Source organism: Leuresthes tenuis, unplaced genomic scaffold, assembly GCF_036924035.1.
Source record: "Leuresthes tenuis unplaced genomic scaffold, fLeuTen1.0.hap1 SCAF_21, whole genome shotgun sequence".
Classification (NCBI taxonomy): domain Eukaryota; kingdom Metazoa; phylum Chordata; class Actinopteri; order Atheriniformes; family Atherinopsidae; genus Leuresthes; species Leuresthes tenuis.
The window spans coordinates 11,193,681-11,206,084 of record NW_027325375.1 but is presented as its reverse complement, the minus strand read 5'-3'; the positions used below and the strand labels follow the sequence as shown (position 1 = coordinate 11,206,084).

At 38.9% G+C, this 12,404-nt stretch overlaps 1 protein-coding gene across 2 annotated transcripts; it reads right to left on the bottom strand.

Annotated features, from left to right (window-relative positions):
* Positions 1–88: 88 nt before the first annotated feature.
* On the bottom strand, positions 89–11,165 carry LOC140279543 (putative monooxygenase p33MONOX). Of its 2 annotated transcripts, XM_072374698.1 has the most exons (9): positions 11,015–11,165; positions 9,416–9,539; positions 8,378–8,443; positions 6,353–6,528; positions 6,117–6,231; positions 5,432–5,559; positions 3,140–3,240; positions 2,866–3,035; positions 89–1,840 (listed from the first exon to the last, which is right to left on the bottom strand). In XM_072374698.1, the coding sequence occupies exons 3-9, from the start codon at positions 8,400–8,402 to the stop codon at positions 1,632–1,634; spliced, it is 924 nt and encodes a 307-aa protein (XP_072230799.1). In that variant the 5' UTR covers positions 8,403–8,443; positions 9,416–9,539; positions 11,015–11,165; the 3' UTR covers positions 89–1,631. The 2 variants fall into 2 exon arrangements, with proteins under 2 accessions (XP_072230799.1, XP_072230800.1); XM_072374699.1 differs by lacking the exon at positions 9,416–9,539.
* Positions 11,166–12,404: the final 1,239 nt, after the last annotated feature.

Here is a 12,404-nt window from a genome sequence, read left to right as displayed (position 1 = left end):
TTTTAACTCTTCTTTTTTGGTCAGTATCAGAGTATGTATATTGACTACATGTAGCTCATTTTATGCATATGCACACATACAGTGGATGGAAACATATCTGTTTATCTATATATACATATATGAGGACTGTTTCAGTGAGCAGGAGCCTGCCAGTTTTCCTGAGACAACATCATAACCATATATTTGGAATATTTTTGTTAATAACAAACTACAATTATGGACTCGTTTGGACTAATTCTTCCCATCCTGCTTAGTGAAACACCCCTTTAAGAAAACAAGTGGTAAGTTTAAAAGTCCTAGAAGAAGTTTCCTGATGTTAGATCTGTTACACAGGTGGACATAAGCTGGATTGTATAACTGACCAAGAGACTGTGATACTGGTGATAAAGTGCATTTATATGGGATCATATCAAACTTTTATCTTCTTCACCATCAGATGAACAAAGTTGTTGATATCAAATAGCAGCCTTAAATTTCTAAATCAAGATCCGATTCACGCCACATTTCTTGATGCTATTTCAATGTAACAGTTCAGTGAGACATAAGAATGAAGTTTTGATTTGACAGCCAAGCAATATAGTACAAGCCAGCACATATGGAATTGTGTATATTCTTATATCCAAATTTGACTTGATGTTAGTGGTAATTGATTGAGAAATCAATGATTGTCCTAGGTGATTTCAGTTAAAGGTCCCATGAAATGGCAGGCTGATGAAAATAAGTAGCTCACCTGCAGAAGTAATTACTGAGTAAGAAGAAAAATATTCACCAGTCTTACCGAGGCCAGAATTAACTGACAAACCCAGTTTCACCCAGTTAAAATAGTTTATCACAACAATTTTTGTGATTCTGGTCAATAAAGTAATGAGTTTTGGGAATACCCTGGCATCAATAAAACAAAGTCCAGATGGGTAAGAGCAAACAGTCATATGACAACAGAGGTTGTAAACAAGACAACCGTTTACCCAGACTGGATAATACACTTTATAAGAATGCAAAATGGAAAGTTGGGCAAAAACCCCTGACAGAACACACCAGATGGTTTATTATAGAGGTATCTGAGAAGTCCGTAGGTGATTGGATGGAACATTTGTCTATCACTGTCACAAGCAAACTCAAACCAATCTGACCAATGAAGTGCTGAAACCAGAGCCTGTGAGTAAATGGCCATGACTGTCAACTTATATCACAAATAGAACCGGACCATAACTGCCAGCGAGATTCTACTTGATCACCACTTTAGTGCTTTGACCACAAAGTGATAATTTGATGCTTGGCAGGGTGGATTATCTCATGACTATGATCTTGTTATGGTGGATGTTGCTGACAGCACGTTAATATACAAACTTTACAGGTAATCTTCACCCCCAAACAAATTATTCTAACTTGAAAAGATGTTTTTCCACTTGACTTCTGCTTGACATTATTCTTATTACTGATACCGATTATTACTGACAGTAACTGATGATAGATGAGGCAATAATATCACTCCCAAGCTTTAACTGACCAGACTTTATGGGCAAAGGGACACCTGTTCTGGGGAGGTAAGACAGGAAGTTCATGGTTACAACACTGGGGGGGTTCATTTCACGGGACCTTCAGCATCTGACAGTGAATTGTCAGGCATCTTCTTAGAAGCCGGAGGGTGTCAGGATGTTCATATCTCTGTGTTTGAGCTTGTGTGGCCGCGCTCCCTGCCTTCGACCCTCCACTGTGGGAATCTCCATTTTGGGTGGGGAAACCTTCTGAGGGTTGTCAACAAGTCGCGTGGCCTGTGACTTCATCACCTCCATGGGGGTTGGCTTCTGGGCTCCACGGTACGCCTGCACTGCAAAGCCAGCTGGAAAAATGGAAGGAAAACAAACAAACAAACAATCTTGTAACTTTACACCACATTTATTCATTTATAGCTTCACCAAAGAGAAATTTCTTTAAACAAAAGTCTATGACTGTAGTTATCAAACTGATGAAACAACTTTACTTTTACAGATTTAGATTTCCCAAATGCTAGTTTAAAGGTTTTTGTGACAAAAGTTTCTATTGACAAGTAATTCTTTTTTAAAATAAGTTTGATAGTTTTTCTAACTATTTAATAGGACTAACAAATTCACTGGATTTCAGCAGCTGGGCTTGAGTGCAGTGAACAAACAGCAAGAAAAATATATTTGCAGGTCTTAGTACATTCTTCCATCTGCCTTTAAACGAAGAGCAATTTTGTTATTTAAACATATCAACCTCTGCTATAAATACTGATATCCAAGCACAGTCTGTGCTTTTCTCCCACCATATTATAAATGATATAAAGCAGTTATTTAATTTGTTAAACGCTTCGAGAAAAACTTATTTCCACTCAAATTCACACAAACTTGTAACTTTTCTGAGGTTACCTACCTAGAGTCATCCTGGAAAATAGAATTTAAAACTCTCCAAATCAGAGTGAACCATTCCATGTGTAAAAATCTAAATGTCGCTTGACATAGCTATCATTGATGGAAATGTAAACTCGCCCCTAAGAGAAATTCTGCGTCACCAGTTGCAAACACCAATGAGTGAACAGACACACGGGGTTCTCAGGCCTGAATGTTGGTCAGTGTTTACCATCAGTCTGAAGGTCCTTCACTCATCCTTTAACCCAAATCCTGAATGTGAGTGTTAATGTAGCGCATTACCTAAATCAGCCACTGAAGGGGGCATGTGCTTTGTTCAAGTTTTCAATACACAGCTTTGTGTTTTATGTCAATTTGAATGTTGTTTGCTGAATACAATCTGATGTTGTGGGATTTCTTTAAAAGGGGCCCTTCATTAAGATATAACCAACCAACGTTTGAGCATGTTTAATGTTTTCCACTGAGGAAAAGCTGTTACCTGCAGTTGTGCTGTCTGATCCCAGGTCAGAGATTGAATTCTGAATGAATGGTCGAGGGCCAAACACACCCCACCGTTCAACAGCACCTCCTGCAACCGGCTCTCCTCCTCCCATGTCCACACTGCTGTTAGAGGAGCTCACCTCTGAGCTTGTACTGCCAAACCAGCCCCTACACAAACACACATGTGCCAACTGGAGTTAAGAGTTTATCCTATATAACCAAGCTCAAACTAGATTTTGACCCGAGGATACAGACACGGAGCATGTGTGTACCTGCGTGGTTGTTTAGGTGAGCTGTGAGGAGTGTTGGATGGGGTAGATTGAGCAGAGGCACTCTTCTCTTCTCTGGTCTCCATGCTCTGAATCTGCAACTTCTGAACAACAATAACAAAAAGACTTCAGATTACAGCTTTTTACGGTCATTAATCAGAGCAATGCACGTATGATAATTAAATTCAGATGACACTCAGAATAAAGGTGAAAAATAAGAGAATTCTCTTTACATTAGTAAACAAAACACACAAAGTGATTTTTGATCAGCTAAATTTAAAAAACAGATACTCCCATCAGTCAAATAGACGGTTGCTTAAAAACAGTATAGGTGCATAACATAAGAGCAAGATTACATCTGGCTTTAAACTTTTGCTATCTCTTACATGTCTACATACATTTATAGTTGTACAGTCAAACTGATAGCAAGCTGTGGCGCTCACTGGATATTAGCAAATGACAGGAAGCATATAAAATCTGTTCATCGTGGCTCTATGGATTTAAAATGGTCTGTTATAGCAATAGGTCAATAGAGAGCACTGCTCTCTCTCTGTACACCAAATAGAGCAAAAAGATAAAAAAACATCAGAAATAGTTCAAGTTGCTCCTCAGCAGCGTGTTGTTATCATCATCATTAAGTCGTCCCTTCACTGAGATATATATTTTATTTTATTGAACAAAAGTACATTGTGTTAAATGATACCAAATATTAAGTATTGGGTGCTTCACAAAGTTGGAGGCTGGAAAGCATTTTAAAAGTGTCTCCAGATCCTGTCAAATGTGTTACCCAAGTAATGAATAGAGCAATTGATCTTTTGAAGACTTTAACATTATTTCTACTGCTATATTTAATCGTTTATGCCCCCCTTACCCACTGGCCTTTGGAAAGTGGGGCAGAACTCTTCCTTCATATTAATATTGCGCGTCTGGTCAGGAGAGATTTTTTTTTTTTTCAGAATAGAATTTTCTCAGAAGGCTGGTTTTACCCCACTCAATTTGTACAATAGGAAGATCAAACCTTTGCAAAGTGGCTCTAGTCTATTCCTGAAATGTGTTAAATGTGTTGGAACAGATGACAATAAAGAGAGAGGCCATATAGAAAGAGGGAGGGAAGATCCCAGCAGTGCAGGAAGATAACTAATAACCATCAAAGATGGGTTGAAGGGTTAATGTTTGTTTTCTTTTTTTACATGAAAAGCAACAACATATAGAAAGAATCTTGGCTGCCCAATAATAGATACGGAAATTGGTTAGTGTCAGTCCACCTCTCATTTTTGGAAATGTACTGTGGATATAAAAAGAGCTTGCCTTTGCATGTGTAATAAGAGATTATTGAATCAAATTTGACAAAAAACTATTTGAGAACAAAAAAAAAAACCCAGTACAGACTTTAAATAAATATAGAAATGTATGTAGGAATAAATTCATTATAACTAAGTTAAGAGTATCAAAGTTGCAGTTAAGGGTAAAGTGCCTCTTACTGTGAGGATGGGAGCTTCTCCAGAGAAAATAAACTGAATAAAACCGGCTGAAGCTGAAGGATGACCAGCAGGGTGAATGATTAAAAAAAAATTCTGATGGAAAGCAGTCTGGGTGATTTTTTTCAACTGCATCTGACAACAAGGTTGAACTGAAGCGCCAGTTTCAGTCTGTTTTAGATGAGTTTGGTATAGTCAGTGTCAGTATCAGAGGGGCATAATCTAATATCTCTACGCTCTGGAAGGAAGGAAGGAAGGAATACATAGTAAATTGTGGGTGTTTTAATTTATGCATCAAAACATAACTGCTCTAAAACTATCAGAGTGTAACATTTCATTGCTCCAAATCCACAAATTTCAGGGCAAAATCAGAGTCCTTTCATTGTACAACTGCTGCAGCATACACTGTATCCTCTCAGCTGATAGATGATCATTGATTCATCGATGTCTGAGGTATTTGCTATTCACAAATAGTAACTATTCATGCAGTAAAACTTAAAGTTAACAGCTTTTATGAACTATTGTGGACATAAAACCGGAAAGGACAATCACAATATTCAGCTCTGTAAGCTCCACTACATCCCAACCAGAGACTTTCAGGCGGAAGTTTCTCCCCCAGAACACTTTCTGCCCTCTGGTTCTCAGAATCAAAGTGAAGGAGGGACCAAGAAATGACCCTCTAAAAGATCCTGGTTACTGACGTTTCCTGTGGTGGAATACAGCTCAAGTTGTTTTTGCAAAGGGCTGCTTTCTGTCTTGATATCCACAAATAAATACATCAATCCAAGGTGTGCATATGGTGAGGTACGTGTCTGACCTGAAGGGATTCAGGCATGCGATGGTGGTGTCTGGTCTCCTCAGCAGTGAGGCCTTTGTGGGGTGTGTAGCCAGCATCAGTGAGTCCTGCCCTCTGCTCGAACTTGTACACACTTTCTTGAGTTTGCTCTGAGAAAGAAAAAAACGACATAACAAGATATAAAAAAAAAATCTCAAAATAAAGAACACTGATTTGTCAAACAGAAATGTTTTCAATTTAATTAGGACTTGATGGTTGCTTTTTGATTTTGCTCTGATCTACACAGTATTTTTTTGTTTCCTTTGTCATTTTTAAAAAATTTCTTTTGTGTTTTGAATTAATCAAATTCAAAGTATTGTTGAAAATACATATAGAATTGAAATGAAAAGAAAAATACTTTATTCATCCCCCAGTGGGGAAAATTCAAATTAGTCAAGTAGCTCAAATTTAACAATAAATTTGAGAAAAACATGTCAGCACCCACAGTTAAAAAGCCTTATGGCTGTGGGGACAAAGAACTTCTCAGCCCTGCAGCGCAGTGAGATGAGTGTCTCAGGATGCTGTGGAGGTGAGGTTTATTGTTCTCCAAAACATAGAAGTTTTGAATATAGAAGTTTATTAATATTGAAATATAGAAGTTATCAAGACAACATCAACAAAGGTTCTGCTTGGATAAAGATAATTAAGATTAAATTATGCAACATACTAGTGATGAGAGAATTCATGATGATGGAAGACGCCTTGGCTTTCACTACAGCTGGTGTTTTGGAGGGGACACTCTCCTGCATTGCAGACTGCTTGGCTGCACCACTCTCATCCTCCTGGTGGAAGAAAAAAGAAAACACAAACATTATCTTTTGCACACAGCAACACTGATGACAAACCAGGCGTGAATATGAGTGATGTCACAATAAAGAAATTCTGCGAGCGATGCACATCCACCTCAGCCAAGTGCGAGAACTTCCTCTCCGGTATGACAGGTCGTCTCCACAGGTTGTTAATGCTGATGTCGTGGGGCGGTGTGGACATGGGAGCCTCCAAGTTATCGTCATAGCTGAGGGCTCGTCGAGTCATTCCAATGGGAAGCTTCATCCCACCCATCCCTGAACCCTCAATGGCTGCAGACACAAACAAAACGTGAAAACTAAGCAATGGCTTTTCTAAATTTTTTAGCACTTGAAATTGAGCATAAATTCATGGTGAAATTTTATCATAGATTTACATATGTATAGAAAACTGTTCTTTGACATCTCTAGTTTATCCATCTCTAGTTTATCCATCAGTGTCAGAAATCTGGGAGTAACCTTTGACAGTCATCTGAAGTTTGACAAACAAATTAACAATGTTGTCAGAACTAGTTTTTTCCAGTTGCGTCTCCTGGCCAAAGTTAAAATGTTTTTAAGCCATCACGATCTTGAGAAAGCCATCCATGCCCTAAATAAGTTCAAGGTTAGACTACTGCAATGGACTTTATGTCGGCGTCTCCCAGACTTCTCTCAGTCGCCTTCAACTTGTGCAAAATGCTGCTGCCCGTCTTTTAACCAACACAAACATACATATGCATATCACTCCTGTTCTTAACTCCCTTCATTGGCTTCCTGTCCTTTATAGAATTGATTTTAAACTTTTAATGTTTGTTTTTAAAGCTCTTAACGGCCTCACCCCATCATATTTATCTGAGCTTTTAACTGTCTGTAATCCTGGTAGATCTCTGAGGTCAACAAATCAACTTTTGTTGGAAGTGCCCAGGTCAAAATACAAGCACTGGGGTGACCGAGCCTTTTCCGTTGCTGCCCCCAGGCTCTGGAATAAGCTCCCCCACGAGATGCGTCTTATTTCTGACCTGGGTCTCTTTAAATCTAGGCTAAAAACATATTTATTTCAGATGGCTTTTAATACCTAGTAGTATGGTGACTCTTTTATATTATCTTATTCAATTTTGCTTTATTTTATTGCGTTTACTGTTATTTTGTTGTTTTGTACTAATTCTTTTCTTTATTTATTATCTGCTGTAAAGCACTTTGGTACACCGAAATGGATTGTTGTAAAGGGCTGTATAAATAAATTACATTTACATCTAATGACTGTACTTGAACTGCACAGCCAAGTCAGGCAGATGAGAGAAGCTTTTCGCCCGTTTTAATATTCAGACAAAAGTCAGTGAGATTCACTTTTTGTTAGAAAGCAGGTTAGTAAGACCTTTACGTTTGAAGGTCGCAACTGTGATAGTTAAGTTGAACGATTAAAAACTGTTTTAGTAACCTTATGCAACGGTATGCTCACTTCAGTCGTGTTGCCGACGAGTTCGCATTATGTTTTTAACGCTACAACGTAAACTTAACGCTCATCATCTAACTGACATGCTCCATAATAAGTTACAAAGAAACTTCAGATTTTTGGGGGAATTCTGATAAGTAAACGGTAGTGTTGTGTCATTCTCCAGATCGATGCGGAGAACATTTCCGACCAATAAGGTAGGAGTTTCCTTTGTCGTTTCGCTGCATGGTCATACAGTGTTGATTTTTTTTCTCCGTTTCCGTTTAGTTTCACAGTTTTTTTCCCCCAGGAACTTGCTCAAATTTGAGAGGTCGAGGGAACTTTTTAAGCCCAGATGCAGCCCAGATTCTATTGTATCTGTCAGTTAAAAAAACAACAACTGCCACGTCATGTCGACATCGGGCTCCGATTGGGCTAAAAGTCGAGAACGTAGCCTGTGATTGGTAGACAGTTTCGGCTCAAAGCATCATGGACGGCATCATGGACGGCTCGAAAAATATACGAAAGCATCTTATCTGCTTTTACTTGGCCAGTTGGAAAACTGCTTGAAACATTTTATTTAACCAAACATACAGTTGAATTATTCCGGGAAACATTAATGTCGATCCCTGAGGGAGAGACGATCGCTCTCGTTACTAGTGTACAAACCAAAACACTGTGACACAATTGATGAATTAAAGAAATACTCACCTGGTAAGTCACCAGAACCAGACATGACTGCTATAAGACACTGAACAAAATCAGTCAGGGCACGACCTGAAGAAAGAGAGTGCAAGGCTTCTTCATTTTTACATCTACGTACAGAAGTGACATCAGCACAGTGAAAAACTTTAATCTTCATTCTCCAGCTTTCAGCTTCATAATTCTCCTAACAACAACACATTTTGCACAGAAGAATGAAGTCAACTACTCTTCATGCAATTTTGTAAAAAAAACTAAAACACTATATTGCCAAAAGTATTCACTCACCCATCCAAATAATAAAATTCAGGTGTTCCAATCGCCTCTGTGGCCACAGGTGTATAAATTCAAGCACCTAGGCATGCAGACTGCTTCTACAAACATTTGTGAAAGAATGGGTCGCTCAGTGAATTCCAGTGTGGTACCGTGATAGGATGCCACCTGTGCAACAAGTCCAGTCATGAAATTTCCCCACTACTAAATATTCCACAATCAACTGTCAGTGGTATTATAACAAAGTGGAAGCGATTGTGAAGGACAGCAACTCGGCCACAAAGTGGTAGGCCACATAAAATGACAGAGCGGGGTCAGCGGATGCTCAAGCTCAAGAACAGTGTGTAGAGAGCTTTTTGGAATGGGTTTCCATGGCCGAGAAGATGCATCCAAGCCATACATTACCAAGTGCAATGCAAAGCGTCTGATGCAGTGGTATAAAGCACGCCACCACTGCACTCTAGAGAGACATGTTCTCTGGAGTGATGAATTACGCATCTTCATCTGGCAATCTGATGGACGAGTCTGGGTTTGGCGACTGCTAGGAGAACTGTACTTGTCTGACTGCATTGTGCCAAGTGTAAAGTTTGGTGGAGGGGGGGATTATGGTGTGGGGTTGTTTTTCAGGAGCTGGGCTTGGCTCTTTAGTTCCAATGAAAGGCCGATGAGCGAATACTTTTGGCAATATACATGCCTCTAAATACATAATAATGCACAAAAAATGAGCCCAGACTGAGATTAAAACAGTGAGATGGAGGGTTAAGAGACCCCTACCTCCTTGCTTCGTTGCTCTGATTTGGACAAGCTGATGTGGTAGCAACGGTTACATCGGCCTGTCTGAGGTACACAAAAGCCTCTGGCAATGCATTGTGGGAGAGCAGCGAGGCCACAGAAGCAACTAAGGAGACAAAGCCACAACCTTCATCATATTAACTTTATAAAGTACAGATTTTTCTTCTATAGTTTCTTATTTCTTTGTACTGAGTCTAAATGTGTGGCATAAACAGGCGGATTGGTTCAGAATCTGCTGTAATGTGGGTATTTTACCAGAAAGCTGAGGGCAGGAGAAGATTCACAGACACAAGAAAACTGAAAATAATTTTCTCCTTAGTGTGGTTCCAAGAGAAACCTTTTGCATCAAAAAGAGGTGAAAGAGATGTTTCAGATATGATTTATTTTTTATTTAGCCTTTATTTAGCCAGAAGGAACCCATTGAGATACAAAATCTCCTGCACCAGGGAGTTCTGATCTGAATAGGATGTCACCTTGGTATCTTCATTTGGAAGTTTTCTAAGCATGCACATATCGGACAAGATTTTTGGGGAAACTGAGAATTTGATGGAGGGATAATGTATTTCATATTAGTTACATATCTCTACACAGTTCCTCCTAATCTGCTACAGCACTAAAGTAAAAATTACAGTTTTTGCCCACTGGGGCGACACATTCAAATCAAGTATGGATGGCTGCAGTGTCATCAATACTACTTAGTCTAATATGCTTTTTGTAGTGTTTTTATTGGACTGGTAGGATTACACGCTTAAAAAGTATACTATACATTATGTAATCTGAAGTCATTTCTACCTACGTCTCTACAATGCTGGATGAAGGCATGCAGTCATGGTGAGAAAGCAACACTGAGAGACACTTAAGAGAAAAGAATATATAGAGTGCAGGAGGGACAAACAAGCCTGTGCTGTTACTATACTGTTGTAATCAGTGCTGGACTCAAGATTAGACTGTATTACTTAACTGCTGCTTCACTTAAAAGGTTTCACTTAAAAAAACAAAAAAACATATGCTTTGTTTAGTAGGAGACTGCATCCAGCAGCTGGTTCAACAAATATTTCTGAAGCTAAATTGAAAGATATTCTACGATTTCACAAATTCTCGTTGTATCAATGATGCCAGGATTTGAGAAAAGACAAACACCCCCCCCCAAAAAACCAAAAACAAACAAACAAACAAAACAAATTATCTACACATTACACTTAAGCATCAGCAACAGTCGCAAATATCAATGGAATTGGGCATCAGCATCAGCGACAGCTTTGCCCCCATGACGATCCTGTAAATTGATGGGCGTTCAAGGAGTGGAAGGAGCAGACTCAGAACGTTTTCAGTTGATCTGAGTTTAACTGAGGCTAAAACCAACAAATAAAATTTAGCTCACTCCGAAAAAGAAAAAAGGTTTACCTACAGGCTGTCGGGTGTTTACTGTTACATAATCAACCGAAAAACGTTTTTTCTCAGTGGCAGCAATTCTCATTGCTATAAAATAGCAGAACCAGATAGTGGTGGAAAATATGCCCAACAGCAGTCGACAAAAGACGTTTGACAGCGGTGTTGTTAGTCTGCTCTGTTTTTTCTTACCAGAGGTAACGGCAGCCTCACATGGATGACATGGACATCGTTTATCCGGCAATGTCGACTAGCAGTATCGGATAACCACAGGGCAGAAGCGATGCAGCCATTATTGTGTTAGAGAAAATAGTAACGCTTCCTCGATGGACGCGACGGTTAGTTCTCGCAAAACATCGCGAGGATGGATGTTAGTATGTCTGTCTCTCTTGACAGTATTTACATCAAGATGAATCTGTGTAATTTGAAGTAAATTGGAATGCCCAGTTGTAAAGAAATAATCGTTACACTAATAATAACTGTTTATTCATGCGTTTAAGATATTTTCCAATAATTTTCAGCTTGAAATAATTATCAAGAACACACAAAAGAAGCTATTGAGAGTTAAATTGATGCATGGCTCAACAGAGCAATGACTCTGACAGCCTAGCTACAGTTCTGTAAAGAAACCTGGCATTATTCCTACTCTCCTCTCTTAGTGATTAATAGAAAGCAGTTTTAACTTAAAGCCTTTCTTAGATGTCTCTAAACTATTTTTCCAGACAAAGTGAAATACTCCTAAAATATGCCGTTTTCCTTTCAGCCTTCTTGAAGTCTGCTATAAAAGCATACAGCTGTCTTTTTCTTTCTCTTAGCTATTGGGATCTGAGTGACAATAATTTGACCAGTGGACACAACATTAATTATTACCAAAAACAATTTCAAATTCTTCATTGCTCAGATCACAGTTTTCCATCTCAGTCCACCTTTAAATGAGCTCTGGTCCAGAAAAGGTGGGAGTGTTTCAGGATCTTTTTAGAAATGTTTTTTTTTTATGTTTATGTATTAGACTTTTGAACATTTTGCATATATTAATGCAGAGACAAAGTCTGTTCACCAGGACAACTTTTCAGAAGTGTTGATGTTCAGTGATTTCCACAGCAAAACTGTGTCTGTTTTTAAGGCAGTGCTGTCTGACTATCAAAGCCATTCAATATTAGTTTTTAGCTTCCCCTTTGTATACAAAGATTTCTGTGAATTCTCCAAACCTCGAATGATACAGTGCTTACCTAAGTGACAAAGTCCACAGTATTTCACACCCTTCCATATCTTTACTTCTGAAAGACTCTGCCTATCTGGGATGTATTTTTTTTTATAATGAGCGTACATTGGCATAGTCTGAATGGAGTCCAGGGTCTTTCGGTGTGGTTTGCATGTTCTCCCCATACATGCATGGCTTCTCTATGGGTACCTTCCTCCCAGCATATAAAAACATTCATATAAGGTGAATTGGTGATTCTAAATTGTGTGTGCATGGTTGCTGTCTTGTTTGTCTATTTATTGACCCTGCAGGATGGCGGCCAATCCAGGGTCACCTGGAAGCTGAGATAGGCTCCTACTGCAAAAAAAGCACTATATATAT